General features: G+C 51.7%; 12 protein-coding genes and 2 non-coding genes across 14 annotated transcripts; 5 read left to right on the forward strand and 9 right to left on the reverse strand.

Moving 5' to 3' along the window:
* Positions 1-64: 64 nt before the first annotated feature.
* C7974DRAFT_438204 (IQ calmodulin-binding motif protein) lies at positions 65-2,126 on the reverse strand (the record flags this gene model as incomplete). Its single annotated transcript, XM_046145242.1, has 4 exons — positions 65-225; positions 272-421; positions 471-953; positions 1,007-2,126. The coding sequence occupies 4 exons, from the start codon at positions 2,124-2,126 to the stop codon at positions 65-67; spliced, it is 1,914 nt and encodes a 637-aa protein (XP_045991037.1).
* A 1,214-nt stretch (positions 2,127-3,340) lies between these two features.
* C7974DRAFT_89709 (uncharacterized protein) lies at positions 3,341-4,502 on the reverse strand. Its single transcript, XM_046147459.1, has one exon. The coding sequence runs from the start codon at positions 4,307-4,309 to the stop codon at positions 3,356-3,358; it is 954 nt and encodes a 317-aa protein (XP_045991038.1). The 5' UTR covers positions 4,310-4,502; the 3' UTR covers positions 3,341-3,355.
* Positions 4,503-4,860: 358 nt separating this feature from the next.
* Positions 4,861-5,902, forward strand: C7974DRAFT_381463 (uncharacterized protein; the record flags this gene model as incomplete). The annotated part of the gene is made up of 4 exons (XM_046140584.1): positions 4,861-5,373; positions 5,428-5,550; positions 5,602-5,716; positions 5,772-5,902. The coding sequence occupies 4 exons, from the start codon at positions 4,861-4,863 to the stop codon at positions 5,900-5,902; spliced, it is 882 nt and encodes a 293-aa protein (XP_045991039.1).
* A 297-nt stretch (positions 5,903-6,199) lies between these two features.
* On the forward strand, positions 6,200-7,723 carry C7974DRAFT_89718 (2OG-Fe(II) oxygenase superfamily protein). Its single transcript, XM_046147460.1, has 2 exons — positions 6,200-7,076; positions 7,127-7,723. The coding sequence occupies exons 1-2, from the start codon at positions 6,497-6,499 to the stop codon at positions 7,654-7,656; spliced, it is 1,110 nt and encodes a 369-aa protein (XP_045991040.1). The 5' UTR covers positions 6,200-6,496; the 3' UTR covers positions 7,657-7,723.
* Positions 7,724-8,572, reverse strand: C7974DRAFT_89703 (uncharacterized protein). The gene has a single exon (XM_046147458.1). It carries the CDS (start codon positions 8,409-8,411, stop codon positions 7,791-7,793), a length of 621 nt encoding a protein of 206 aa, XP_045991041.1. The 5' UTR covers positions 8,412-8,572; the 3' UTR covers positions 7,724-7,790.
* A 443-nt stretch (positions 8,573-9,015) lies between these two features.
* Positions 9,016-10,696, reverse strand: C7974DRAFT_323782 (folic acid synthesis protein-like protein; the record flags this gene model as incomplete). Its single annotated transcript, XM_046138924.1, has 3 exons — positions 9,016-9,997; positions 10,043-10,251; positions 10,301-10,696. The coding sequence occupies 3 exons, from the start codon at positions 10,694-10,696 to the stop codon at positions 9,016-9,018; spliced, it is 1,587 nt and encodes a 528-aa protein (XP_045991042.1).
* Positions 10,697-10,880: 184 nt separating this feature from the next.
* On the forward strand, positions 10,881-12,231 carry C7974DRAFT_406851 (oxidoreductase-like protein). Its single transcript, XM_046143175.1, has 3 exons — positions 10,881-11,022; positions 11,070-11,331; positions 11,382-12,231. Exons 1-3 carry the CDS (start codon positions 11,010-11,012, stop codon positions 12,181-12,183), a joined length of 1,077 nt encoding a protein of 358 aa, XP_045991043.1. The 5' UTR covers positions 10,881-11,009; the 3' UTR covers positions 12,184-12,231.
* A 1,960-nt stretch (positions 12,232-14,191) lies between these two features.
* On the reverse strand, positions 14,192-16,028 carry C7974DRAFT_406853 (extracellular mutant protein 11-domain-containing protein). The gene has a single exon (XM_046143176.1). It carries the CDS (start codon positions 15,955-15,957, stop codon positions 14,380-14,382), a length of 1,578 nt encoding a protein of 525 aa, XP_045991044.1. The 5' UTR covers positions 15,958-16,028; the 3' UTR covers positions 14,192-14,379.
* A 148-nt stretch (positions 16,029-16,176) lies between these two features.
* On the forward strand, positions 16,177-17,675 carry C7974DRAFT_406854 (uncharacterized protein). Its single transcript, XM_046143177.1, has 3 exons — positions 16,177-16,272; positions 16,329-17,157; positions 17,215-17,675. The coding sequence occupies exons 1-3, from the start codon at positions 16,237-16,239 to the stop codon at positions 17,316-17,318; spliced, it is 969 nt and encodes a 322-aa protein (XP_045991045.1). The 5' UTR covers positions 16,177-16,236; the 3' UTR covers positions 17,319-17,675.
* Positions 17,462-17,543, reverse strand: C7974DRAFT_t124. The gene has a single exon. It is a non-coding gene; the product is annotated as a tRNA-Trp (tRNA).
* A 435-nt stretch (positions 17,676-18,110) lies between the features above and the next one.
* C7974DRAFT_t123 lies at positions 18,111-18,199 on the reverse strand. The gene has a single exon. It is a non-coding gene; the product is annotated as a tRNA-Tyr (tRNA).
* Positions 18,200-19,373: 1,174 nt separating this feature from the next.
* Positions 19,374-21,493, reverse strand: C7974DRAFT_89795 (uncharacterized protein). The gene has a single exon (XM_046147462.1). It carries the CDS (start codon positions 21,156-21,158, stop codon positions 19,455-19,457), a length of 1,704 nt encoding a protein of 567 aa, XP_045991046.1. The 5' UTR covers positions 21,159-21,493; the 3' UTR covers positions 19,374-19,454.
* On the reverse strand, positions 21,494-23,737 carry C7974DRAFT_89794 (WD40-repeat-containing domain protein). The gene is made up of 3 exons (XM_046147461.1): positions 22,955-23,737; positions 21,988-22,846; positions 21,494-21,938 (listed from the first exon to the last, which is right to left on the reverse strand). Exons 1-3 carry the CDS (start codon positions 23,516-23,518, stop codon positions 21,829-21,831), a joined length of 1,533 nt encoding a protein of 510 aa, XP_045991047.1. The 5' UTR covers positions 23,519-23,737; the 3' UTR covers positions 21,494-21,828.
* Positions 23,738-23,957: 220 nt separating this feature from the next.
* C7974DRAFT_323974 (N-acetylglucosaminephosphotransferase-like protein) lies at positions 23,958-25,436 on the forward strand (the record flags this gene model as incomplete). The annotated part of the gene is given in 3 exon segments (XM_046138933.1): positions 23,958-24,196; positions 24,246-24,644; positions 24,656-25,436. 3 exon segments carry the CDS (start codon positions 23,958-23,960, stop codon positions 25,434-25,436), a joined length of 1,419 nt encoding a protein of 472 aa, XP_045991048.1.
* Between the last annotated feature and the right edge of the window lie 331 nt (positions 25,437-25,767).

Below are 25,767 nucleotides of genomic sequence, written 5' to 3' on the forward strand. Positions count from 1 at the left end.
TCCTTCCGAGCGTAGTAAACAAAGAGAGTAAGCGTCTGATCAGCGTACAATCACCATCTACGACTCAAAAACCGCCAGCTCCTCTCACCCGCTGAACAGCACCCGCAACACCTTTAGCCCAGGAGAACCGTCCAGGATCCTTACCAATCGCACCTTCCACTTCCTTGCCCTCTTGGTCCCTCCAAATACCGTCCTCCTGCGACGCCAGTCCGTACAAATGGGTATCTGCATCTCCGGTCAGACTTTATCACACGACTTGGGTATTACATACTTTGATTCCTCCTCAACAGCTCCATCCAATCTCTGCACACTTCTTGCGAGTCAACCATGATATTGACCTCCATCGAGTGGAACCAGGATTGCGTATCCTGATTACCGTTGCCCTGGATACCAACCTGCTCGTCGACGATCATAAGCTTGACTATTGCCACATTAGCCGCGTCCTGTGTCACAGATGTTGAGCCACCTACTGTGGCAGCTCCTCGCCTTAGCCTTATTATGGATTGGCATAACCTGATCTTTAGCCACATAATAGTACACTCTTAGATTCGCCCTATGTGACGCGCTCAGACTTCCGTATAGTTCACTCGCCACCATCTCGTTCGTGCCGCCCTGGAACGGCAGCAGTTCGCCCGCATCATTGTAGCCCAGACAGACGTAGTACGTGACCTGGACGCCACGGACGGCTGCGTCGCGGAGCGCGGGGAGAAGGGGCCCGGCATTAAGGTTGGGGGTTTGGATGAAGATGGTGCGTTGCGCGTTGCGGATAGCGGCGAGCCAGGCTTCGTTCTGGGGGGCCGTAGCGCAGGAGTGGTTCGGGGCGCCCCAGGGTCGGCGGTTTACCAGGGCCATGGGGAAGGGAGCGTGGGGCTTGTGGGCGTGGACGAGGGTCATGATGTCTTCCGGGGCGCATTCTGGTGCTGTGCTTTTGCGGTTCAGTTTTGTTGCGAGGTCTGGTGGATGTGAGTAATCTTGAGGCGTAACGTGGACCTGAAGAGGGACTTACTGAGGTGGCGCGCCACTGCGTCCATTCGCTTCTCCCCGTTGATTGGGGAGAGCACTGCCTGCATTCGTTCCATCTCAGCACCAATATTCGCATCGAGTGATCCGGGACTCTGTGCTGGCAATGGAAAGTCGTGGTTGCCAGTGCCGGAATCCAGCTTAACGAGACTGTCTCGACGCGCTTGATAAGTACCAGTTTCGTCAAAAAAAGCCTGGAAGGAGGGATCGCGAAACGTCACTACATCTGCGTTGCTTGCCGGACTGTTTAGAGTCGGTAGCGGAGGATCGAAACATTTTGCCCAAGCGAGCAGCGCCGTATCGTAAACTCCATTCACAATCTCGCCCTCAATATGCGTCATCATCTCCAAATTATCGTTATCCTGGATGTTGTTGCTCTGCACCACAGCCATTCTCCGATCAACAACCATGAACTTGGAGTGGAAAGTTCCTAGCATTGGACGGTGATAGTTCTGGACCTCCATGTCGATGTGCGGAATCTCTTCAGGGGCCGGTAGTCGCACTGCTTCTGCGGTGTACTGCGCCGGCGACACCATCTGATGGTTGTCGACCACTTGCTTGATGTTTCCGCGATCATACATGATCTTGACAGTTACTCTCTCTCCGCGCTCGCCGGCTCGTCTGGAGAGCTCCTTGATGGCGTCTGTGATGATTGATGCCGCGCCAGAAGCAATCCAGTAGTTTGTTGCGAGGAAGACTTCCTTTTCTGCGCGTACGATCAGGTTTGCCATGTGCCGACAAATGTCAGGCACCGGTGCGACGATAGTGATCGGTAACACTCCATTGCTGCCCATCAAACTGGGACTTATCATCCCAGCGAGTGGGTCATTCTCGAGTGAGCACAGTGCTGCATGGTAGCATTGTAGAAAAAGCTTGCTCGGCTCAGAGCCGCCCCAATTGCCGCACTCTCGCGCGCGCTCAAGCTCTTCAAGACTCGTCGGCTGTCGGAAGGGAGTCTCTTCTTCGGTGATGGCTTCATGTTGTCCGCCATAAAGACCATCAGCAAGACGCGCAGGCTCTTGAGAGGGTTCCTGCGCAAGTTGAGATGAGACACTGGCAGGACTTGTGCAGTATCTGTAGATTTTGTCTGATATGGAGGTCGCCATTACTTTGCGGGGTATCCAGGGCTGGTGATGATATAGATAAGCAGAGGTAATGAGGAGGAGAGTACACGTTAGCAGAGACACTGCAGTGTCAAGTTCAGGTAAGAAGCGGGACATGCTGCTGTAAGTCAAGATTTGGGTCTCAGTATCCTGAAGGTATGTCACTTCTTCCAATCCGGGTGCTCGGAAGGGGCTTGCGCCAAAGAGTCCTTGGATGACAGCATAGCCACGCGTTCACTGCCACAATGCCGATCGTCTGGGGTCTGAGTTGAGACTAAAAAGGCTTGTCGTGCTTTCTAAATCTTCTGATTGACTGAAAGCGGCTGTCGAAAAGCTTGGTTGTGCACTAAAGAGCTTGGTTGACTAGCCTTGTGAAGGTTAAGCCACAGGCGCTAGGCATCTGCTATCCGGACAATGACGTTTAAACCTGCTCGACGAAACAAAACCTTGGAATACGCGACGGATTCTGGCTCGATTAATCTGTGGTTGTCCTTGGGACGGCTTGATGACGGGCAGGCACAGTATAGGAAGCATGGAAACCTTGTGGCTAGTATGAACCGGATTGTGTTACGCAGCAGTGTCAGAACGATCTTTGACAAATTCTGGGTGCTCTCTGTAAGCTATAACTTCCAGAATCATGAAGTATATCTTCTCTACGGTATCGCACCACTTTCGGAGAGAGAGAATAATCGAAACGATCATGTCATCAACTTAATAAGAATTCTTACCCACTTTCGTTGCGATCATACTAATGCAACCACATCTCGTGAAACTCTCACATCAGCTAGTAGAGAACATTAAAAAGGAGCATTCTGGTTTTCTCAATGGCTAGGGAAGAACGATGGCGAGTTTCTCATTGCTGCACTCTACTCAGGTCTGATGTCGAACTCAATTTATGCGTGGACCTTGCTGAAGAACATTGAGTTGCGCACTGACACGCTCTCTTCTTGCATTGACCTTTGAGAACTTTCTTGTACAATTGCTGAACTTCTGACAGCCCGTGCTGCCAGAAGCGCATCTTTTGCTGCACTATTGCGTGTTATTGACATCTGGAATTGCCCATCTCGGCACCACTTTATTGAACACCAGTGGCTGCGCAACAAAATCCTTCAGTATCGCAGTGGGGACGGGAACATGTACAGTCTTGTAAGCTCGAAGCACGCGCATCATGAGTATGGGCACCGAAAGAATTCGAACAGGTGTGAAAATTGTTCATTGTTGTAGAACCTTGTCTACCTTTGATCCCGGTCAGTCCCAATCGTCGCACTTCCGCCCCCTCTCGCCTCAGCCAACAACTGGGTGCCCACTACCTCGCCCGTAGCCTTGTTTTTGAACACGCCGATGATTGAGAACAGTCCTTTGAATGGCTCGTAAACGTACTCCTCCTCCCTAACCTCCTCGCCCTTGAATGTAACACTTTCATTAAAGCCATTGAAGCGCATGTTCTTCTCGTAGTTGCCTACTACACGCTCATTCGAGATGGACCCGTAGTTGTTCAGCTTTTGCTCGATGATGTCTCCGTTCTGTGCGAGAACACGACGAGTATGCGTGTTCCCAGAAAAGTCGTTATGTGAGTAAAGAATGTTGTTCCTGATGTCGAACTGCATGAGGTCCTCTGATCGCTTGCTTGCTGCAGAAGCTGGCGAGCCGGAAGTCGTCGAATTCGATCCTGATCCAGTGATGCCATCAGCAACGTCGCCAATCAGGCCGGCGGTGTCGTTGATGATGCTTCCCAAGCCATTGCCCAGTTCGGCAATGATAGGGTTGAGGTCGATGCTGTCGAGCACGTCGCTGACCATACTGACAAGGTTTGTAAGACGTGCTTCCAGATAGACTTTTGCGGTAACGTTCTGGATCAAGATTGATACCTTGTCGATCGAGAGATCGACACCGGCATTGAAAGATAGCAACGAGAGCACCTGTGCGTCCAAATTGATCTTCGCGGTCAAATTGTCGACGCCGACGTAGATCTCTCCGATGGAGACTGAAGCGTTCAGGAGGACATCCGGCTCAGGGACCAAGGCAGAAACGTTGGGAGTTGTATTCTCGGTCTCATACAAAACGGCGAGAGGGTCGCCATCCTCACGGATGTCGAGCTTATAGCCCGTATAACCATCGCTGTCGACCAGCTGTCCAAGCACCGCGCAAGGAAGGAGTGTTGCAAGGACCGCGGCGAAGGCACGCATGGTGAATTGTATGGAACGATGAATTGAGTTTAAAGAGAGGACGCAGCTGCAAGAACTGCTGAAAGGGAGGGAGGTGACAAACAGCTTCAGTAGCGACGAGCGATCAGGTAAATGCACGACTAGACATCATCCGCAGTTGTATGGGATGCGACGATGGATTAACGACAGGGATCTGTAATTGGCATGATGCGCATTCAAGCCTCAACTCACCACACGAAGAAATTGCAACGGCGAGAAGGGCGAATAACAACAGCACATATACCCCAAAAGCAGGATTTCTGATAACGATATAGGTTCCAGGCGCCTTATACCCCGCAGCGACTCGCCGTTAAGGCAGAAAACCTTGTTCTGATTGCGGGTCGCGGGTGTTTCAGGGGTTACCCGAGATGAGCCTTATGGAGAACGCGACATTTGCATGTCAAGTATCTCGCATTGCGGGTTGCTTTAACCGATGCTTCGATCTTGGTTTTCCTTCTTCTGCTGTAGGCCTGCTGTTCGAGATTTCCTCAATTTTCTGCTCTCTGTTTTCTCGTTCGTTCCAAGCTGCCAACATGTCGCTCTCTATTCGTCTCCTGTTGGTCACGTTATTTTTCGCTTTCACTGCGCAAGTCTTCGCGCAAACTGGTTCGTCCGCAACACTGGATACTCCGCCGATCACGGGTACTGCGTCCGCCAGTGCGACTGCCTCAGTAACCAGGACCCCAACAACATCGGCACCAACTGCTGCAAGAACCTCAACGCCACCAGACGTCCTTCTCCAGGTTCCCGAACTCCATGTTGGACGAATTGAGATCGTAGTAGAGAAATTGAAGGCTGATCTCAACCTGAATGCCAGGGTTGCAGGCCTTGTTCAGATTAATGCAGGAGTTGCAGTGTCAGTCGAGAAAGTCAACATTACTATCGCAGATGTCGATGTGAACCTAGAGCTTGTAGTCAGACTAGGCAACTTAGTCGAGATTGTCGAGCGTGTTTTCGATTCCCTGGATCTCAATCCCCTATTGCTGAGTCTGATCGGCAACGTGACGAACCTGGTTGGAGAAGTCATTGGTGCTGTAGATGGTCTGGTAAGCATTAACCTCGTGGCCCCCTATTTGAGATCATAAGACTGACAACTATAGCTCGGTTCCATCACTCAGGGCGGCAAGACGCTCAACTTTCTTGTCGACAATCTGGGAAACATCGTACAGGAGGTCGTTGGAGGCGGCACTGATGCTCTGTCAGAGATCGTTGGTAACTACAAGGTAAGATTCCGGTTATTAAGCAGGTGATAGCATACTGACAAGCTCTCACAGTTGAACATGACGGAGGTCGCAGGAACTGTGAAGCAAGTCGGCCAGGGTCTTACCCAGAAGACGTTCTCTTACGAGCCCTTGGGTGCGCTCATTGATATCATCACAAACACCGCCGGTAAGCTAAGAGTCATCCGATCTCTGCTATCAACCTCTGTTGACACATTGCGTAGGACAAGTTGTACAAGCCACCGTCCAGAAGCCTTCCTCTGGTGGCGGAGGTGGTGCGTCGTCCACGCCGTCTGGTACTGCCACACCGATGCCTGTCACATTGCCTGTCAGCTCGTCAACAGGTACAGCATAGAGCGAGATAACTATGTAGAATACCCAAGATTGTCATCAGTGTCTGACGTCATCGTTCCTATTGTGTGTAGTCCTGTGGAAGGCCGTGGCCTGAATCATAGCATCAACATGGCCTTTCCACTATCTTTTGACTGACAATATGATTGCGCAAGAACAAACCCGGAGAAAGCTGTATCGTAGAGCAAGGCGAGGGTGTACGAAAAATGGTGGAGATGTGTTTCTAGCGCGGATTGATCCCCGCTCTCCTTTGAGCCCTTTCCCTCTTTTCCTCCTACAACTCTTTTTCAACCGTTTGAAGTCGGACTCTACAACTTCACAATGAAGACATAAAACATGATGACGGTCATAATATTCGGCTTGACATGTCAGCCATATTTAGGGCTCTGCTGTGTAGACGAATTATTCCTCATGCTCAGATAGGGTCGGGAGGGATGTCGCATGCAGGGCAAGCACGAAACTCAGCGAGAAATTGCGTGCTCACAACTTCCACCTTCGCAACCTGTTTATGAGCACCAGGTAACTTCAGCAACAGAGCACCTGCTCAAATGTCCGAGTATGCATATATTTGAACGACACATCAAAACAATCACAAGTCATGCCTTCCGCAGTCGACCCAGAATCTCCAAGTGTCCCCAGATGGAAGAGGCCAGTACATACGACCAAGCAGCTTGACTGGGCGGACATCAAGATCATTGACCTCTCGAAGTTCGACCTGCCAGGCGGTAAGCAAGATTTGGCCGAGGAACTCAGAGATGCTGTACACACTACTAGCTTCTTCAGTGTCATCGGCACAGGTCTCACGCAGGAAAAGGTGGACCGGCAGTACGACATAGGTCAAGCCTACTTCAACTTGCCTCTGAAAGAGAAGGGCGATACAGCCTATCGTTGTGATTTTGCAAACGGGAACTACTTTGGCTATCGTGCGGCATTCGAGAAGAAGATCATGGGGACCGACGTTCTAGATAATGTGGAATCAGTCAACATTCCCAAGTTCATCCCGTCGAACAAACACGAGCCATTTCACCCCTACCTACGCCAGTTCCGCACAGAAGTTGAAGAGTTCTCGAGAAGCTCTCTAGAGATTGCTTCGAAAATCTTTATCCTATTCTCAATCATCCTTGAATTGCCCGAAGACTACTTCTCGAAACGACATTCCTATAACGACGCCTCAGAAGGTAACCTCGCAAATCGATGAATCACCCAACTTCTACTAATAAGGTATCAGATCATCTAAGGTACATGATCTATCGCCCACGCCCTGTTGAAGACGATGCTAGGGTGGAGAACACATGGTCGCGGGCGCACACAGATTTCGGTTCATTAACTCTCTTATGGTCTCAAGAGGTCGCCGGACTTCAGCTCAAGACTCAAGCAGGCCAATGGAAGTATGTGCCACCCGTCAGCAATGGCATTATTTGCAATGTTGGTGATACCCTGGCATTCTGGTCTGCCGGGTACCTGAAGTCAACGATCCATCGAGTTATCAGGCCACCAGAAGACCAGGCACACATCCACCGCCTAGGACTCTTCTACTTTGTCAGACCGGGCAACAATGTCGACATCAAGCCAGCTCCTTCGCCTTTGTTGAAGCGCTTGGGACTCGTGGCAGAGGATCAAGAAGATGCGGAGCCAGTGAATGGCTTAGAGTACGTGAGAGAGCGTGTCAAGAATTACCACAATCACAACGATTATGCCGACATGAGAGGAAAGAAATTCAAGATCGGTAATCTGGAGATCGAAGATGAAGCCGCATAAGTTGAAGTGAGTTGAAATTAGTGCTTGAAATAAGAATATCTACAACGACAAGTAAGGACTGAAGACACTCGGGCGCAAGCCAAATCGCAGAAAGTCTATCATCTCGACACCACAGAGCAAGCCACCTTCTAGATTTACCAGCCAAGATACAGTCCGCTGACAGCAGTGTCCCACTGAATCCTGTCCGCATCGCCCACAGGGACCAACTCGTACCCGATGAGTCCATTCTTGACGTTCCAGTCCCCGATTTTCGGGCATTTGAAGCCATTCAGCTGGTTTGACGCGAAGTTCAGGACGTTGGCCTCGCCATTGAACTTGGCCTCAAACCTGCCCAGAGGGTTGTTTCTCTGATTGCCAGGGCCACCCCAGCCCTTGCTACCCTCCTTAGGCGCTGGCTGCAGACTGGAGAAGACATCGATCTGGCCTGTGCCGGAGACAAAAGAGCTCTTGGTGGGATCGGAAGACTGGCTGTTGGGCTCAAGCCAGAAGCGCAAGAAGCATGTGTCGGGAAGAGTTCGACCGTTTAGGTCGAACGTTACGAGTGTAGTATTGTCGCGGCCATCCCAGTTGTTGCGAGAAACTTCGCCACGGTAGACGCCGTAGTCAATGGCGCCATTCTGGCCGTGGTAGATCGAGATGGCGGACGGGGGAAGAACATTGTTGTATCTTCCCGTAGGGAAACGGGTCTCAAGAGTTGCTGGAGCGGCCGAGGCCAGCGAGAGCAGGGTAGTAAGTGCAAAGGTGATGAAATACATCGTTACTGTTGATGGTCGGTGGGGAGTGGGGAATCTGGAAAGTTGAAAAGGCTACTTTGATTGTTGGTAGGATGAGCTGCTGAGGCTGTTGTGATGTCGGTTCAAAGTGAGTATATCGAGTCTCTTTATACTTGTCTTTCAACCTCTACTATGATACAAACCATCTTCAAGTGTGGTGCCATTGTGCCCAAATTTGGATTTCAACACCTCTATGCAACCTCGTAAAAGTCACGGCTGATCCTTGGTGCCATCGTGACGACCTTGAAGAATGGCGCAGCTTCACGCGACTATGGTGGTAGGGGCATTGCCGTCAGCTCATGCTCTACTATTCGCTTACAGCTACCAAGCCAAGCGTTTGGTAAACATAGCAAATGATGTCGAACCCAGCTCTCGTATGTCGCGTTGGAGAGTCAGAGCCAGATGATCTCAGGTGTGGCGCAAGGCTAGGAAGCTGGAAACTTGGGGTAGTGCGGCTGAGCCCTAGCCAGATTTGGGATGTGTAGACGGTACTGATCTATTTTCGACATCACAACGTCGGTAGCTTCCGGCTCTCGATGAACTATGAGCCTGTGCAGGCACCTACTTGAGTATAGCGTTGAGGCTCTCATACCCTCCAGATTGCATCAGCCATTTTAGCAACCTGTCCCATCTCAGCCACATCATGCACTCTCACGATATCAGAACCACCTTTGACCGCCGCTGCAATGGCAGCTGCGGTCCCCCATGTTCTCTCTTTCGCATCTTGCACACCGGTGATCTTGCCAATAAATGCCTTTCTACTCGTGCCCACCAGCCAGGGGAACCCCTCCAGGCCGGGATACATCGTCAGCTCATCCAAACGTCGAAGTAACTCTAGGTTCTGCTCTTGCGTCTTTGCGAAGCCGATTCCCGGATCGAGGATGATGCGCCAGCGACGGATGCCTGCTGCCTCAGCAGCATGCACCCGATCTAGGAGTTCGCGGCCTACGCCTTCAATAATACCTTCAGGATACGAAGTGAGCTGGTTCATGGTTTCTGGTGTGCCACGCATGTGCATGAGACACACCGTGCAGCCAAGTCTCCCCATCGTGGAGAGCATATCATCGTCGAGGAGACCAGCGCTTACATCATTAATGATATGCGCACCAGCCTTGTACGACTCCTCCGCGACCTCTGCGCGATATGTGTCGATGCTAATAGCAATGTCCTTTGCCTCGGGCAAGCGCTTTATCAAATTTACCGCGGGCAGTATGCGGCAAAGCTCTTCCTTCGCTGATACTTGAACAGCACCAGGTCGAGTTGATTGGCCGCCAATGTCGAGGATAGTGGCTCCAGCTGAGACATGTGATTTGATCGTGTTCGTAAGCGTGGCTTCATCATTATTGAAGTTCTTGCCTCCATCTGAAAACGAATCTGGTGTAACGTTCAGAATTGACATGATGCGCGTATTTCGGATTGACTGGTAAGCAGTGATGTTGGGCTGCCCAGGTGCAAGTGGAGTAAGAGGCGATAAGGGTTCGCCTGAGACAGGAAGAGATGACAGATGCCCACTGAGCGTGCCTCCTGGTAGGGTCTTGTGCTTGGGCAAAACCGCATCAGGTATGAGTCTACTGATGATCAGCCTAGAATTAAGTGACAGTCATGGCACGCACTCGCATAATGGGCGCAGCACAAACTCTCTTTCAAGCATCAGAGCGTGCGGTAGCTGTAGCCTTTCGCTCTTCATCGTGACATCTTCATACAACAGTATATCCAGGTCAATATTCCTTGGGCCTTTGTCGATGACTTTGACGCGCCCCATCCTATTTTCGACTGCTTGAAGCTCATCTAACAGTTCGATTGGGGACAAGTGCGTTTCTATCTGCAGATGTAAGGGTGCTGGCGGCGTAGATCTCGTTGGTAAAACGTACCTCGCATGCACCGTTTACAAACATGTCTTGATCGACGACATACATAGCCTTGGTCTCCCACAGGCTACTTGTACGTAGGATTTTTATCTTACCATGGGCTTCCATCTCTTTGCATGCGTGCTCGATCATGGCTACCCTGTCACCCATGTTGCTTCCCAGTGCCACATAAGCACGATGCTTCTTCTCTCCAGCAACCTGCGATATGAAGCGTACATTCTGCGACCATTCATGTCTCGAACGCTTGAGAGGATTATCTGTCAATTTTGAAGGACGCAAGCTTGGCGTCGAGTAATATGTTCGGCTTGGGCATGTTGGCGCTCCTCGTGATGTAGTAATATTGTACGATAACCTCAAGCTCGCCAGCAGTCCTTTGGGTGTACGTCTCAGTGAGCTCATTGCACGCAGCTCTGCAGTGCAAGCCATGATCACAAATCGGAGCGCTCGTGATACCGACTTACATGTGATGCAGCCGGAGCTTCGGTGAAAAGTTCACAAGTGGTAGCGCCCGGCTGGTGTCGCGCTAAGCCCCAGATCTGGCCCCACACCGCTCATGTGCCTCGGCTCCCGGCTTGACCGCGCTCGAGAGTCGACATACTCCTCACCCCATAAGTTCCCGCCCTTCTCCTCCTTCCCCAGTCCCCTTCCAGCTGTTTCCCTACAACAGACCCTGAACTTTTTGATACCCACAATCAACGCCAGTTCAGTCAACATGTCTTCTCCACGTATGCATTCCTCACACTATTCGCGTTTGGCTACTGACATTCAATAGAGCAACTCCGCACAAAGCTCACTGATCTGCTTAAGATCCAGCATCCCGTCATTCTGGCTGGCATGAACGTGGCTGCTGGTCCTAAGCTCGCGGCTGCTGTGACCAACGCTGGTGGTCTTGGTGTCATCGGCGGTGTCGGCTACACACCTGACATGCTGCGAGAGCAGATTGCCGAGCTCAAGGGCTACCTGACAGACAAGAACGCACCGTTCGGTATCGATCTTCTGCTTCCTCAGGTCGGTGGTAGCGCACGCAAGACCAAGTAAGTGCACGTGGCGTTGACGCGCGATGAAATGTGTTAACAGGCGCTAGCTACGATTACACAAAGGGCAAGCTGAACGAGCTTGTCGACATTGTCATCGACTCTGGTGCCAAGCTCTTCGTTTCCGCCGTCGGCGTTCCCCCTAAGGCCGTAGTCGAGAAGCTGCACAAGCACGGTATCCTGTACATGAACATGATCGGACACCCCAAGCACATCAAGAAGTGCCTCGATCTCGGCGTCGATATCATCTGCGCTCAGGGTGGCGAGGGAGGTGGACACACTGGTGACACACCTACATCTGTCTTCATCCCCGCCGCAGTCAAGATTGTTGAGGGCCACAAGTCACCTCTCACTGGCGAGCAGGTGCAGATCGTCGCTGCCGGCGGTATCTACAATGGTCAGTCCGTCGCTGCCATGCTTAACTTCGGTGCCACTGGTGTTTGGGTTGGTACCCGCTTCATCCTCTCTGATGAGGCTGGTGCCCCCAAGGCCCACCAGGAGGCCGTGCGCACAGCTGGCTTCGACGACAACATCCGCACAATCATCTTCACAGGGCGACCCCTTCGTGTTCGCAAGAACCCATACATCGAGAACTGGGAGGACAACAGGGCGGCTGAGATCAAGGAGTTGACCAGCAAGGGCATCTTGCCTGTCGAGTACGACCTCGAGAAGCTAGGTGATGACCTTGATGACGAGACAATGGACAATGCACGACCATTCCTGATGGGCAAGGTCGCTGCTGTCGTCGAGGAGAAGAAGAACGCACGGGAAATTGTCGATGAGCTCGTTGGGGATGCTGTCAAGTGGCTGCAGACCACCAACGGGTACATTGTTTCAAAGTCGAAGTTGTAAATTATATACTTGTGTGTGGGTTCAAGAATACATTAGCTTATTCAACCATGTTCCATCTCTTTTGATAAATTTGTTGCGAAATCGCGACACGTGGCAAGCACGTGCAAATGTTGCCTGTCTATGCCGATTCCAATGGCTTGTGAGCCTGTGGACATGAAACTCGGTAGACTAAACGTCAGCCAGGGCTTTCCATGCTGATTCAAAATACTTTAACAGAGCGGCTGAGGCCGAGCCGGGTTCTATACTCGATCGGACTGTAATAAGACCGAGATAACTATTGTTGGTGTATAAGCATCTCGAGATAAACCATTTTTGCTTTCCATTTGCTGCTAAGGACAATCTACCAGAAGTGGCCAGATGGCCCTACAGCTTCAAATGGCTCAGAGCCAGCGTTGCACTACACGCATTGCAACGAGTGAGTGATCTCTTCAAGGCCCTCTACAGTAGGATGACGTTCAGGTTTTGGATGCAACATCCTTGGAAGCTGGTTCAGGAACTTTGTGTCAATTCTACTTAAATGCTGGTGTAGTTAGCGGTTCTGCTCATGCCAGCACACATCAGCAACTTGAGCCGTTCCCACTCGTGATTACTTGAGGCAGAAAGCATCGTAGCCACCATCTTCACGAATACACAACCGAGTAAAAAGATGTCAGAACTCGACCCTTTTATCTCTTGCTCTACTACCTTTAGCGCTGCGTAGCGAAGGGTGTAAAGTGAAGTGCGAGAGTCGGTCTCCGAATCAGCAGCAGACTTGTAGGCTCGAGCAGTGCCAGAATCTGGAACGTCTATCTAATAAGTCGATGAGAATGTAGGTTGTCCTCGTTCGGTAGATCGGACCAGCAAGCTCCCAGATTTGGAGTCCATGTGCCTGATATTACGGGCATGTATGAACAGAACTGCGTTTGAGATACATCCAAGGAATGTTGTAAGAGCTTCTATACCTGACCAAGTCTGTACTTTTGGGCTGCTGAAGGGATCGTCGCTCGAATTAGCTCTTAAGGAATTGCTTCTCTTGTTCATCTCAGCCATAAACTCGGTCAGATTTCACTATGCGGCTGGGTACAACAAAATGGCCAACCGTCTCTCAATAGTGTAGGTACCGACAACCCGAAACGCGTGCGAATAACGCAGCTTGTTCAAATGTTCAACTTCGACAATTGCCTCGGTCTTCTTCAAGGTACGCGAACTGAAAATGGTCTTTCTTGCCAATCGTATCCGGCGACACCTGACACACTCGACAGTAGCCGACTGACCGTGTCCAAAAATTCTTCTGACCTGAGCGGAATCTTACTCTCGTCTCGCGAGCTGTACTCCACGGGCTCTCCGTGCCTAAGCTAATCGAGTTCGTTGGTGAAGATACCTCTGGCGTCCAGGTGCTTCATCCAGTCACTGCTGAAGACTGGGCCTGTTGCAAATACTCGTGATGGGATAGCTTCTCTGATACGTACCAAACACCGCGGCCATGGCCTTTGAAGGAAGATCGCTGGTGAGGTCATGTTCGTCTTTCGAAACGGTATGGAGGGCTTGCGCGCATTGGCACGTCTTCTAGAAAACGCGGTCTTGCCAACTTCTATCCAGCCGTTTCGGTGTTGATCAACACGACCATGCAGGTGCGCACCGCCAGTCGGTGCTGCTATTTCGGTCGCCTTGAACAATTCCTAACAAAAACGCTGTCACTCGTATGAAGAGCGACGAGGCCAAGGGAAACATCTTTGCAGGTCGCACCGACCGGGCACAGCCTTTGTGTGACTGCATATCGAAGACCCTCAACCGCTTCCGACTGACACGCGTTGGCCAACAGGGTTGCGGCAGGTTTTCTGAAGCGCAGGGAATCATGAGGGCAGTATCGAAGGTGACCATGGTCGTTTCTTCGGCCCACCGATGATCGGGCAAGCACACCCGTCCTCTTACATAGCGGGCCAACACTGGTCTGTAGCGCCTAACACTTCTCTATCTAGGCAGTCTCTTTGATGCGAATCAAAATCGTTCAACAGCTGAACCGCACACATATTCTTTGGCTTGCTTATCGGGTACGTAGATATGGGTATATAACATTTGCAGCCTTGCGGCAACATGAAGACATGCATCTCTAAGAGTAACGCCGCTCTTGCGCCTCATGACCCGCGACTGTTTGTCCATCCTTCGAATACCTTGAGCATTCGTATAAAATAAATGTTTTATCCGGGAAACACCAATTCACCCCCTTCGTGGCTGAGGGCTCTTGGATGCTCTTGGGCTCTTTGGCACTAGCCCTTCACCTTGAGCTTGCATCTTGGCCATGGCACTTTCGACAAGGCGCTGTTTCTTTGCAACGTGTTGATGATGCTTTTCGATTTCTTCCTCGAAGTCTTGAGCTTTGTTCCGCTTTTTCTGTCTCGCCTCCCTGGTCCTCTTGATGATAGCGCTGAATTGGTCGAGGAACCAGTCACCCGCATCCTCCCACTCTCTGGTCGAAAGCCCGCTGAAAAAATCAGATTGAGCGTTGGGATTGAGCTCCCGCTGCACAAACTGTAAACGCTCGGGTAGAGGCTTCTCGCGTATGTTACCGGGGAGATCAGAGTCTCCCTTACGTGGGTTTGTGTCAAAGGTCTCGTTTGCTAGCTGCTCGTAATTCATTCTGGAAAGAACTTCTGGATCATAGTCGGTATCTGGGAAATCTGGAGCGCCCACGAGGGCAGATTGAACCGGCTGCTGAACAACAGGTACTACCTGAGCATGTGTCGTCGAAAGGTGTCTCGAGGCATGGGCGGGCTCTACGATTCTTGGAACCTGGTTATGGCCATACTCTGGCTCTACAGGTAGTCTGGAGGATCGTTGCTGAAGGCCAGTCGGATTGACTTGTACCATAGAACCGGATTGAGCAAGTAGGGCCGAAGGCACAGCCGACTGTTGTTGGACGGTGGCCTGGCTGTATGTGGGTGGCTGACTTGTTGGTTCATGCGCTGGGTCTTGATGTTGGACGGGCTGTTCACGACCTTGTACAGCATTGTCAGCACGTCGCTGTTCACGAATTTGCGCGCCATGCGACCAAACGTTATTCGGTAGCAATACAGGATTTGCATGCGGTGCATGGAGTGCAGCAGACTGCAGAGGCTGCTGGTTGAGAATTGTAGCATCGAAGCCTTGTTGAAAACGAGGTTCCGAAGGGCGCGGTGACGAATCAAGGTCTGCGAAATGCTCATGTTGCTCATCCCACTCTGTGGGGTTACCATCAGTCGTTGTAGGATATGAATCACCGTCGATTGTGGGAAATAACTGCGGCTGGGTGGTCTGTAGGAAATGCATCTGCGCTGCTCGGGTGGCATCACCAAGATCATGTGCAGTCAGGTAATTTTCCACCTCTTCTGAGAAATCAACGTCGTCTTCATCAACATCCTTTAGCCCTGACGCTTCGTCTTCGCCATCCCCAGACTCTTCACTGGCAGGCGGCAACGATCGGTAGCCTTGCTGCTGACTGTCTTCGGCTTGAATAACCGACTGATTGACTGTTGTGTCGATGCTTCCAGTGTCAGTGTCCCAGGCATTACTTTTGCGACCTTCACCTGATGGTCCCTGTTGCAATTGCTGCTGTTGCGCAGAAACAGAAGGAGGCTGAGACAGGATGTCGTCGTGTACATCAGGCTCTCGTGACGTGGGCGGTCGAGCAATATGCGGTTTCATGGGAACTTTGGCATTTGCTGCTACTCGCTGACGGTTGACTGGTAGCTGTCCAGATTGAGGACCACCAGCTTGACCATTGCGGTTGCCCCTGACGAAGTTTTGCAACCCTGACATGGCTCCTGAGCATCGACGCGTGATCGAGCGTCGGAAAGCAGCTCTTGGTTGATGTCTTGCGTTCTGGTGTCAAGAGACAAGATGAGACACGAGAGGTGAGGTGGGCCCGGACGGGCAAGCGCGTTCGCGTTTGGCACTAACCGAATCTAGTATCGCTTTGGGCGTCAGTCGCGATGAGCGATGACGATATCTTATGTCCGTTGGCTGCCCTTCACCCATGCTCAGTTCACCGTTACTCCTTTTGGGAACTTACACTACGGAGGGCATCCAAGCTTAGATATGTCTCAGTGCCACCTTTATAGGCTACCGAACGAGGTGCATAGTACAGGCTTACGTACAACTGAATGTCTGCTAATGTTTGGGTTGCACAGCTGCTTTTGCACTTGTTCGTGCCATTACCGACACCCGAGCTCCTCCCCTTAACTGTAGTCTCCCATCGTATCTATAATATCGTCCTTCGAATATTACACAATCGTCTGGTCGCAGCCGCCGAACTTAACTCGCACTCTCTGCTGCTCGAGTGCTACCATCCCACCGCCAAACTCACAGAACCTCCATATTTCTGCGCATATCTGGGAACCGATGGCCTGTCGCTGTACGAGAACCCCTCTGAACCTGATCGAGCCATTACCGCACGGTTAGGTGAAATGCGCAATATGTACTCACGCTTTCGACCATTTCGACGCGAGCTCGAGGATGGCGGCCGCAGAGTCGTCCGCCGGCCTGGAGACATACCTGGTAGCCGCACATATCCTGGGACCGCCCAAGACAAGTTCAAAGGCGAGCTTGTCAAGCAGACCCTCAGTCTCGACGCAAACGAGCTGTTCACGCAGCTTGTCTCTCAGACGAACCTAGTCAAGATTGGTCCCTACAATGGTTTCTTCAGCGCCTTCGTTGACGTTGAAGAAGGGGTGATAAGGGTCTGGAGGAAATGGCTGAGCAGCGCTGTCGCCAGGGGTAACACGCCTGGTGCCCACATGCGAAAAGACGGGACTGAAGAGATGGGGAAAGAAGGAGGATTTGCGTGCGAGAGCCTCGAAGAGAAGACGGATATTGACGACCAGCGCTTACTGTGGGTCAGCGCAGCGAAGAACACAGGGATACGTTTCAAAGTGAAGGAACGCAAACTGCGGCGAGATGCTCCTATCCTTATCCGGAATGACGAAGACGTGCCAGTTAGCTACGACATCGAATATGACGGTAAGTCTCGTTTCCGTATTACATATGTTGTCAGCCAGACACTAACATTCATGATAGAGCTTCTGATCCGAACATCGCACCTCCTGCTCATGCTCGAGAAATCTATGGTGCAAGAAGACAACTCGAGTGGCAAAGCCGTCGTATTCGGATCTTTTGGATAGCTTGATATTCTTCAAGCAGCACATGACAACACAACCAATCAAGGAGTGATCTGCATTGGGACTGCAGAGGACGGCATTGAGTCCAGCAAAAACATCACCGTCATGTAGAGGCGCAACATGGAGGACGGAGAGCAAAAAGAGAATGACCCGAAGGCGATTTGAACGCCTAACCTTCAGGAGACACCTTAACTGGAATCTGACGCGCTACCATTGCGCCATCGGGCCGGGTAAACCGTGTCATTCGATTTGATGAAGATTTGTGGAAAAGGCCGTATAATATACCAGACGTAATTGCTACAACAGCACAAGACCATTAAAGACATGTTTTAGACAATTTAACAACTTAAGGACCTGAAAGCTCAGTTCGTCGTGTGGATCCTGATCTACATTGTCCAGTTATTGAACTCTTGATGCGGACGTGTAGCCGTGCCTGCAACCCCACCACCCCACATTGCCTAGCAGAAACAATCTGGACCACGGCACAGTACGGTCCTCCGCAAGTGCAACCGGACTTAGTCCGCATAAGGCCACAATGATTGCAAAAACTGTGATTGCACAGGCGAGGTTGTCCAGACTGAAAAGTATCTCTCGCATTTCAAATTTAGAGCTGCGTAGGGCGAATCCAAGGAAAGGGCAGGCTCAACTGAAATGGAAACGACTCGAGGACTAGCGCAGACCCTGAGGAACACCAAAATGACGAACACACCTGGATAGCGCCAGAAATGCTAAAGTGATTGTTAGACTGACGGTGACTGTTTTATTGTTATGATCATGATGGAAAGCAAAAAGATATCTCCGCTCCCAGAATCGAACTAGGGACCTTTCGATAACAATTTTTGCTATTACAGTCGAACGTGATAAACCAACTACACCAAGCGGAGTGAGCGTCAATGAAGAACGCGCTTGAGTCTGAGTTGACTTGATGCAAACTTTGCAAAGTACAGCGTTTATATACCAAATGATCTGTCGCCTCACCCACAGCAATCTTTTTCCATTTGTCTCGTTTGGAGCGGCTGGAATGCACTCATTTCCACGTTACTTCTCAATGACTTTGCGTATCTTCAGTTGCAATTTATGTTTTTACGGCACGCATTGTTCAATCAGAAGGTGCCTCTCACGGTGCAGAATAATTTTACCTACAACATAGGTAGCTCTTACGAACCGCGACCAGCACAATTCCACACGATCGCATCTCAGACTGGCAGCGCGGCATCAAGTTCCGCTCGCTCTCATGTTGTAAAACCTGACAAGCACCCTCTCAAGTTATAGAAAAAACAGCGGATAAGACCCTAAGCTTACCAACTTTACAGAATACTCAAATTGTAGCTATCATAATACCTAAATCTAGAATTTAGTCCCTAACCCTAACCCTAACTCGGTGTTGTTGCGCTCGTCAGGGGCTGCCGCTCCTCTCGCAAAAGCTGCCTCCATCGTGTCGCTAGCAGCACGACCACCTCTGGCAGTGCGACCACCTCTCCCTCTCCCCCTACTGGTAGGCAGTCCTTAGCCGCGGCTGCGCTTGCGAGCGGGTTTTGTCGGTGTTCGGCTTGTATCGCGAGGGTCGACGTAGTTCTTTCGCAGACCATTGCCCAGATTGGCCTGTATGCTCTGTTGCAAGGATCCTGTCAATGGAGTGTTATGGGTAGGACGAGAGAAACCTTGGATTAGTCGACGTGCTGCGGATGAAGAGTGAGGAGAATTGCCAGTTTCCATATCAGTGTCACCGTCGACGCCAACGTCAACAGGTCGTTGATCCAGAGTGCTAAGCAGGGCCAATCTCCCGTCAGCCTTCGCGCGTTCAGTGTGTTGTTTCGCGACCATGCGCTTCCTTGCAAGTTCGCGAGGTTTATCTGGCAGCTGATTTATTAGAGGTGCGTCGGCGTCACGATTAACATAAACCGAGCCGTCTGGATTGAGGCGCTTGGGCAACTGGGCCTCGGGGCCAGGTTCAAAAGCAGTGCTCTCTTTAGCCATCTCTAGAAGAGCTGCTCCCTTTGTACGCTGACACAACCCATAGATTCTTGAGATGCGTCCAGTATGGCGCTTGCGACATACATTCTACCCATCGGTCAATCCACATGTACTGTACACGCCCAACAGACTACAGACCACTCATGTTCATACAACTTGGAGTCTCTAACCCCGACGCAAAACCCTTATCTTACCACCCAGAACGCCCGCAGCCATTCCCAGCCCTCTACCCAGAAGAGTCATCATCGTCCAGACGAACGTTGCAATGATTTGTAATGGCACAGAAACCACGCAAAGCGCCTCTCGGATCGCATCGAGAATAAACCACAGCGCAACGACGACGTAGAGGGCGAGGCCAATCTTCAGTCCGAGCAAGACAAAGGACTGAATCTGCTGGAGACCTCTGTCGAACGATTCCGAGGTAACAACAGCTGGGGCTGCTGGAGATTCTCTTCGTAATACAGTCGGTGTTTTCTTGACTGAGACATACGGCGCCGCAGGACGTGTGGGTGAAGGCGTTTTCGGAGGCGTATCGAGAGACGCGAAAGGTGATACATATATCGATCGCGGTCGCTTTGAAGACGGTGCTCTCACGGGCGGATCTGGGGCCGGTGCGCTTGGGGGTTTGCCCACAGAAGCGCCCTTACGGATCCATGGCCAGCGGTCCGTTAGTGTTCGCTTTACCGGCGACGGCTTCGAAGGGCTCTGCGTCTTGCTTGCCGATGCTTTGGGCTTCTCATCGTCACTTGAATTCGAGGCCGACTTGTCTGCTCCGCCAATTGTGCCCAGGGGATCTTTGACTTTGTATCCGAAAATCGAGTCGCCTTCAATAGAATACTGGCGTGTAAAGTTGGGCATGGTTTTTGTAGGACTCGGTGAGCGAGACGGCTCAACGTACGGAGAACGATAGACCTCGCGGCGGGGCTCCGCGTCACACGTGCGAGCTGATATGAATTGGTCTTGACAAGCCTGAATCTTGATCTTTGGGACAGCTGGGGCTTCCGGTGGAGTTAATCTATTTGCCTTCATGCTGACTTTGACTATTGTTGATTTTGGTGGCGTCGTCGGTCTTGACGCACCACCCTTTGCGTCCGCGCGCACAAAGTGAACACATTCTTCGATAACAGCTGCAGCAGTCGTGACACCCGCTATATTGGGCTTTCTGTACACTGATGTGTTGCTAGAGACTTTGCTCGTCGTGACGACAGGCTCAGACCTTGGCTCTCGTGGTGTCCATTTTCCTTGTGCCACCGGGGGGCTGACAGGAAATGCACCTGCTGGAGCAGGAGGACTACTGGACGGCTTCAGTACGGCAGGAATCGCGGCACTAGTCTTCGAGGTGCCTGCATAGGCATAGTCGTATGAAGCTATATTGGGCGGTACACGCACACCTATGCTGTTGTTCCTTTCTCGTGCCTCCTTCGCCTTCTCAGTATAAGTCCTGACAGCTTCGGCCTGTGCTCTTGTCGGCGACGACAACTTGGATCGCGAGACTGGGGCGTCGATGATAGGAATACGCGTTGTGGGCATGTGGATAGCAAATGCATCGCTTTCGAAAGCGTCATGACCATCTATTGCATCTGTGTGAATTGTCGCATGTCCCGTCTTCCTGCTGCTGGGCACTCGTCTTGGTACGTTGCTTCTCAACGGGCTTGAAGCTGCGCGAATCGGAGTACTCTTGGCCAGTCGGGGGTCGATGGCAACAGTACCAACCGCATGTGGGGGAGGCTTTGGGGCCCGAGGGCTCACTGCAATCGCGAGAATCTCCTCAAGTGTTTTCGATGGAGAGACCTTATCTTTGGGCGGAGGTGTTGGTGGAGAGTCGAGGGCCGCATGCGTTTGAGAATGGAAACGCCGTTGAAAGATCATGGTAGTCGGCAACAGTGCGACGAATATCTGGATACAAAACCTCCGTGGCGTTGTCAGTTTCAACGAAGAAGCCTGTGAGCCAATAGTTAGAGCCTGCAATTCCGCAGTACCTAAGCTCGCTGGAGGTGACGGCAATGCGGTCTTCGAAGAGTCTCAAGTATCAGCTGATAATGCAGAGCTGCTCTGTAGTGACAGCGCCCAGTATGATTGGGGTCCGTCATATTTGCTGAGGCGCAAGATACCTTTTAGAAAATTGTGTGTGGTCAGAAGCGGTGGCAGGTCGGAACGGAATGTGTCGTGGCTGGCGTTGCGGTTGAAGCGAGGAATGTGTCGTGACGCGAGATGCGCGAGCGTTCACGGCATCACGCAACGACGACCGCTGTTTTCGAACGCGTGTGAGCAGATAAGCACACCATCTGGGTGAATTATGACTTCATGGTTCTATCGGCGGTATTGTGATAAGTGCCGTCACTGTGGGGTCCCACCATAAGGTATGCCATGCTGTTCAGCATCCAGACGACTCTAGTTTCAACTGGGAACTTGCTCTAATGAACGTTCACGAATCATCGTCGAGGTGTTCTGGGCGTTAAAACGTCGAAACACCATCCTCGTTGGTGAAATGAACATGCTTAGCAGACTCCGGCGAGGGAGATTCTTGCGCAGAAGCGTCCTAATTCTCACGCGCAGTCTCGATCTCAGCATATTCTGCCCATCGTCCATTGACGGCCTTCTTCCAAGTGCGAATCGAAGCGTCGTCACCTGTGGACACCAGTAGATCTCCTACAGAAGGGGTTAGAGTATGCTCAAAATGTGACAGAAGAAGGCTCACCCATCTGCGAGAACGCTACTCGCCAGACTGCTCCATGGTGATTCGTTAGCTCATCTGTAAACTTCGCTATTTGAGTGATCCGCCCTGGGTGCTGTTCATTTGCAGGCTGCATATCTGGGCCAGCTGAAGCACCAGCAAGTCCGGCTCCGATACCGGAAGGAGCGTTCCTGCGTGAGTCCGTACGTGGCGATTCATCAGGCTGAACCGCGGCAGCACCGACAGATGAGTTGACATTCGAGGCTTTGCTTGAGCTTGGCGTTGAGAGTTCGTAGATGCGGATAGCACCATCTTTGCTCGCAGTCGCAAGGATATCGTAGCCTCGCATGGACCCATTAGCCCAAGCCAAATCACGGATGATTTGTCGGGAGCCTTCCAACTTCGCTATCTGGAAGAAACGCTTGGCCTTGTCTGTCCGGAAGATCAAGACGTCCTTCATCGCAGCAACCGCTAGCGAGAGGGATTTTCGGTCCAACCCAGCCATGATTGCTGTCCAACACGGTAGCTTCTCCTTATGAAAGACGACCTTGAACCCTACTTCATCCTGGCGGTCTGGGGGGTTGTCTTCGGAGACAGAGCGCTCTGCAAGTATTGTCCATTCGTTCAGACTGCTTTGATCCGAAGGTTCATAGACAGTCAATCGGCCATCACGGGTAATCAGCGCAAGCCAGGTTTCTTGCATGATGTTCTTGAAGTCCAGAGACATGAACGGAGCGTGGCCAGTTGAGACCAGGTTCGCGATCAGCTTGAAGCGATTACCTGACAGGGGCACCTCGGTAGCATCTTCCTGCCACAGTTTACATCGTCCATCCTCGCCTATGCTCCCTATAACTTCGCCCATGAAGGGGCCGTTCCACTTCGCCTGAGCCAAGTCAGCGCTGAAACCAGCTTCGACAGTGCTGCTGATTCAGGAATTGCGCATGAGGATGATCGCCAATGAAGCACTGAACACGCATGCAAATACACTTACATCTGTTATCTCGGCATCATGCGCTTTCCAGCTCTCGACCATAGTCCAAGAATCATCCTTCTTGTCCCAGACTTTCAGTCGGTGGTCTGAGCTCGCAGTTACCATACGCGTACCAAAATAGTTGAAATCGACGGCAAGTACAAGATCCTGGTGGCCGTGAGAGAAAGTTGTGAAGTTACGTTCTGAGGCCATCTTTGCGTACGCGTGACGCGCTCCAACGAATTCTTGCTCCAGGCGCTGGCTAACACGTGTGTCAACGCTTGGCGAGGTCCCGTCAGCACAAGGCTCTTGTATCAGCGGGGCGACAAGATCGGCCTGCTCAAGCGCATCGTCAATGGTCACTGCGAAGTTGAGATGAGACTGCCGATGGTTGGACAGCGGGCCAGAGTGCAACCGTGCTTCGTCGCGTGTGGGGCTCAGAGACGCATCGCTCGCAGCTTGTGATGGCAGCCGTGACGGCGTGATACTGGAAAGGAAGGCTGGACGCGCAAGTCGACGTGTCACAGCGTCCAGGAGCTGTACAGTATCGGATCGAATATGCTGTGCTGGGGCGTTGAGGTCCATGGAGGCTGCGCGTCTCGAATGAGCCGTCTCTCGTTTGGGGCTAGAGCAGGAACCAGCCGGGGAAGTCACGACTCTTGAACGTGGCCTTTCAACAACACAGCGACTCCAAGTTTTCGGCTCATAGACAGCACGCGTTATTCGTCGCTCGCCGCTCTTTCCTTTGTTGTTCCTGCTTCTCCCCGCACTCGTTGGGCGTTCACCCGCCGTCGATCGTCAAAGTTTATGCACGTCGTTACCGCACCCTGCACAGAATTGAAAAACAAAGACGAGCTTCACATCGCGCCGACTGCAATTGCGCCGGTATTGATTCGAGCCTTACCGCATTTGTGAGATTCACGTTCACCTCAGCGGATGCTACGGACGGTGAGCGCCCTAACAACCGCCTGAATTGGGTGCCTAGCTTCCTCATCATCCTCCCAAAAAAAGAGTCTGGAACGATATGTCAACATCGACGGCGCTGACTACGACTGAGACCATCTCGCTTGCAGCAGTCTCATGGGCAAGCGTTGCGGTCTTGGCGAACACTTTTCGAGGCGATGGCGAACCACTCATTGCATCCATAGCGTTCAGTGCACTTGCGTTCGCAGCATGTTATGCACTGATACGATGGCTCGGAGGTGCTTTCATGCGACGTGGTTTCAAAGGGAAAGACTTGTGTAAGGTGAAGAAAACTGAAATGTGAGTACACCAGCATGTGGACATGCCGTCACCAAGCTAACGGGCACAGTCCTGAAACCATGGGCGCCGTGTGTGCCATGGTGTATTTATTCGTCGTGATATTCTTCATCCCTTGGCCATTCTATAAGGACATTGTCGTTGCAACTTCAGGCGGAGGTAACCGAGACGTCATCAAAGAGCTAGAGCAAGTTGAGACGGGGCGGTTCCTTCACAAGTTCCCTCACAACAAACTTGCGTCTTTCCTTGGGGCCATCCTCTCGTTGCAATGTATTGTTCTCCTCGGTATCGGCGACGATCTGTTCGACATCAGGTGGCGCCACAAGGTGCTCATCCCCGCTGTTGCGTCCATTCCCATGCTTGTCGTGTACTTTGTGGACTTTGGTGTGACACAGATGGTCGTTCCACTCCCACTCCGACCATACTTAGGCGATTTATTTGATCTTGGTGAGTTGAAATAAGCCCTTTCGTAGATGTTGCTGACCAATTCTCAGGATGGCTGTACTACGTTTACATGGCACTCTTGTCTATCTTCTCCTCGAACAGTATCAACATTCTCGCAGGCATTAACGGCATTGAAGTGGCCCAATCAATCGTCATCGCGGTGCTGATAGCCGGGAACGACATGCTTTACCTATCGCCGTTTACGTCCTACCCGCATCCGGCGACGGACTCGCACCTGTTCTCACTGTACTTCCTTCTACCATTTATTGGAGTATCGATGGCATTACTGAAGCACAACTGGTACCCTGCAAAGGTATTTGTGGGCGATACCTACTGCTACTTTGCCGGAATGGTCTTTGCAGTGGTTGCTATCTTAGGTCATTTCAGCAAGACGCTGATTTTGTTGCTTCTACCGCAAGCGTTCAACTTTGTGTACTCGGCTCCTCAGTTGTTCCACTTGATACCATGTCCCCGACATCGGCTTCCACATTTCAATGCACGGACGGGTCTACTAGAGCCCTCGCGCGTACAGTTTCAGAGGCCTCTGCGAAGACCGATAGCGGAGAGCCTCAAGGTGCTGCACCGGCTTCGGCTGCTCGATCTCGAAATCGACGAGAACGGGCAGGTGCTCTCATCCTCCAACTTTACGCTAATCAATCTGTGGTTGGTGTGGTTCGGCCCCATGCGGGAGGATCGGCTGGCGTTGGGGTTATTGGCGTTTCAGTTCGCAGTGGGGATATTGGGATTGTTCGTTCGGCATCGCATGGCACTGCTTATCTTCACAGCGGACAACTGGTAGAGCAGGCATCTGCGAGCATCTGCATGGCGCCACATTGTGCATTGATGGCGGGAGATTAGACGACGGCTCGACAGCTTTTGTATAATAGAACGAATCCACATGTCATGAACCACACATCAATCTCACACCATGGTCGGCGCTCAGAAGCGCATACGGGTGGCACAACACTTGCGCTTTACCATGTTACAGATACCTCTCCAATCGGAGGCCTGCAAGAACGGATGACCGATGGCGAGGCGGTGCAGCTCACAAGCGGGGCAAACGGAGCGGGGCACCTTCAGCTGTCACGAACTTCGTCATCGCATACCGGCACGGCGTCGAAGCTCTTCGG

This window comes from Boeremia exigua (assembly GCF_020726555.1).
Source record: "Boeremia exigua strain MPI-SDFR-AT-0100 chromosome Unknown C7974scaffold_16, whole genome shotgun sequence".
NCBI lineage: Eukaryota > Fungi > Ascomycota > Dothideomycetes > Pleosporales > Didymellaceae > Boeremia > Boeremia exigua.

Coding starts and splice junctions, on each gene's coding strand:
- C7974DRAFT_89718 (XM_046147460.1), top strand. CDS start 6,497: ATGCCTTCCGCAGTCGACCCAGAATCTCCAAGTGTCCCCAGATGGAAG. Junction 7,077..7,126: donor CTATAACGACGCCTCAGAAG/GTAACCTCGCAA, acceptor ATAAGGTATCAG/ATCATCTAAGGTACATGATC.
- C7974DRAFT_406851 (XM_046143175.1), top strand. Junction 11,332..11,381: donor GGTAGCGCACGCAAGACCAA/GTAAGTGCACGT, acceptor AACAGGCGCTAG/CTACGATTACACAAAGGGCA.
- C7974DRAFT_89795 (XM_046147462.1), bottom strand. CDS start 21,158: ATGATCTTTCAACGGCGTTTCCATTCTCAAACGCATGCGGCCCTCGAC.
- C7974DRAFT_89794 (XM_046147461.1), bottom strand. CDS start 23,518: ATGGACCTCAACGCCCCAGCACAGCATATTCGATCCGATACTGTACAG. Junction 22,847..22,954: donor ATGATGCCGAGATAACAGAT/GTAAGTGTATTT, acceptor GACTTGGCTCAG/GCGAAGTGGAACGGCCCCTT. Junction 21,939..21,987: donor AGTAGCGTTCTCGCAGATGG/GTGAGCCTTCTT, acceptor CCCCTTCTGTAG/GAGATCTACTGGTGTCCACA.
- C7974DRAFT_89709 (XM_046147459.1), bottom strand. CDS start 4,309: ATGCGTGCCTTCGCCGCGGTCCTTGCAACACTCCTTCCTTGCGCGGTG.
- C7974DRAFT_406854 (XM_046143177.1), top strand. CDS start 16,237: ATGTCTCAGTGCCACCTTTATAGGCTACCGAACGAG. Junction 16,273..16,328: donor TTTATAGGCTACCGAACGAG/GTGCATAGTACA, acceptor TGGGTTGCACAG/CTGCTTTTGCACTTGTTCGT. Junction 17,158..17,214: donor CTACGACATCGAATATGACG/GTAAGTCTCGTT, acceptor CATTCATGATAG/AGCTTCTGATCCGAACATCG.
- C7974DRAFT_406853 (XM_046143176.1), bottom strand. CDS start 15,957: ATGTCAGGGTTGCAAAACTTCGTCAGGGGCAACCGCAATGGTCAAGCT.
- C7974DRAFT_89703 (XM_046147458.1), bottom strand. CDS start 8,411: ATGTATTTCATCACCTTTGCACTTACTACCCTGCTCTCGCTGGCCTCG.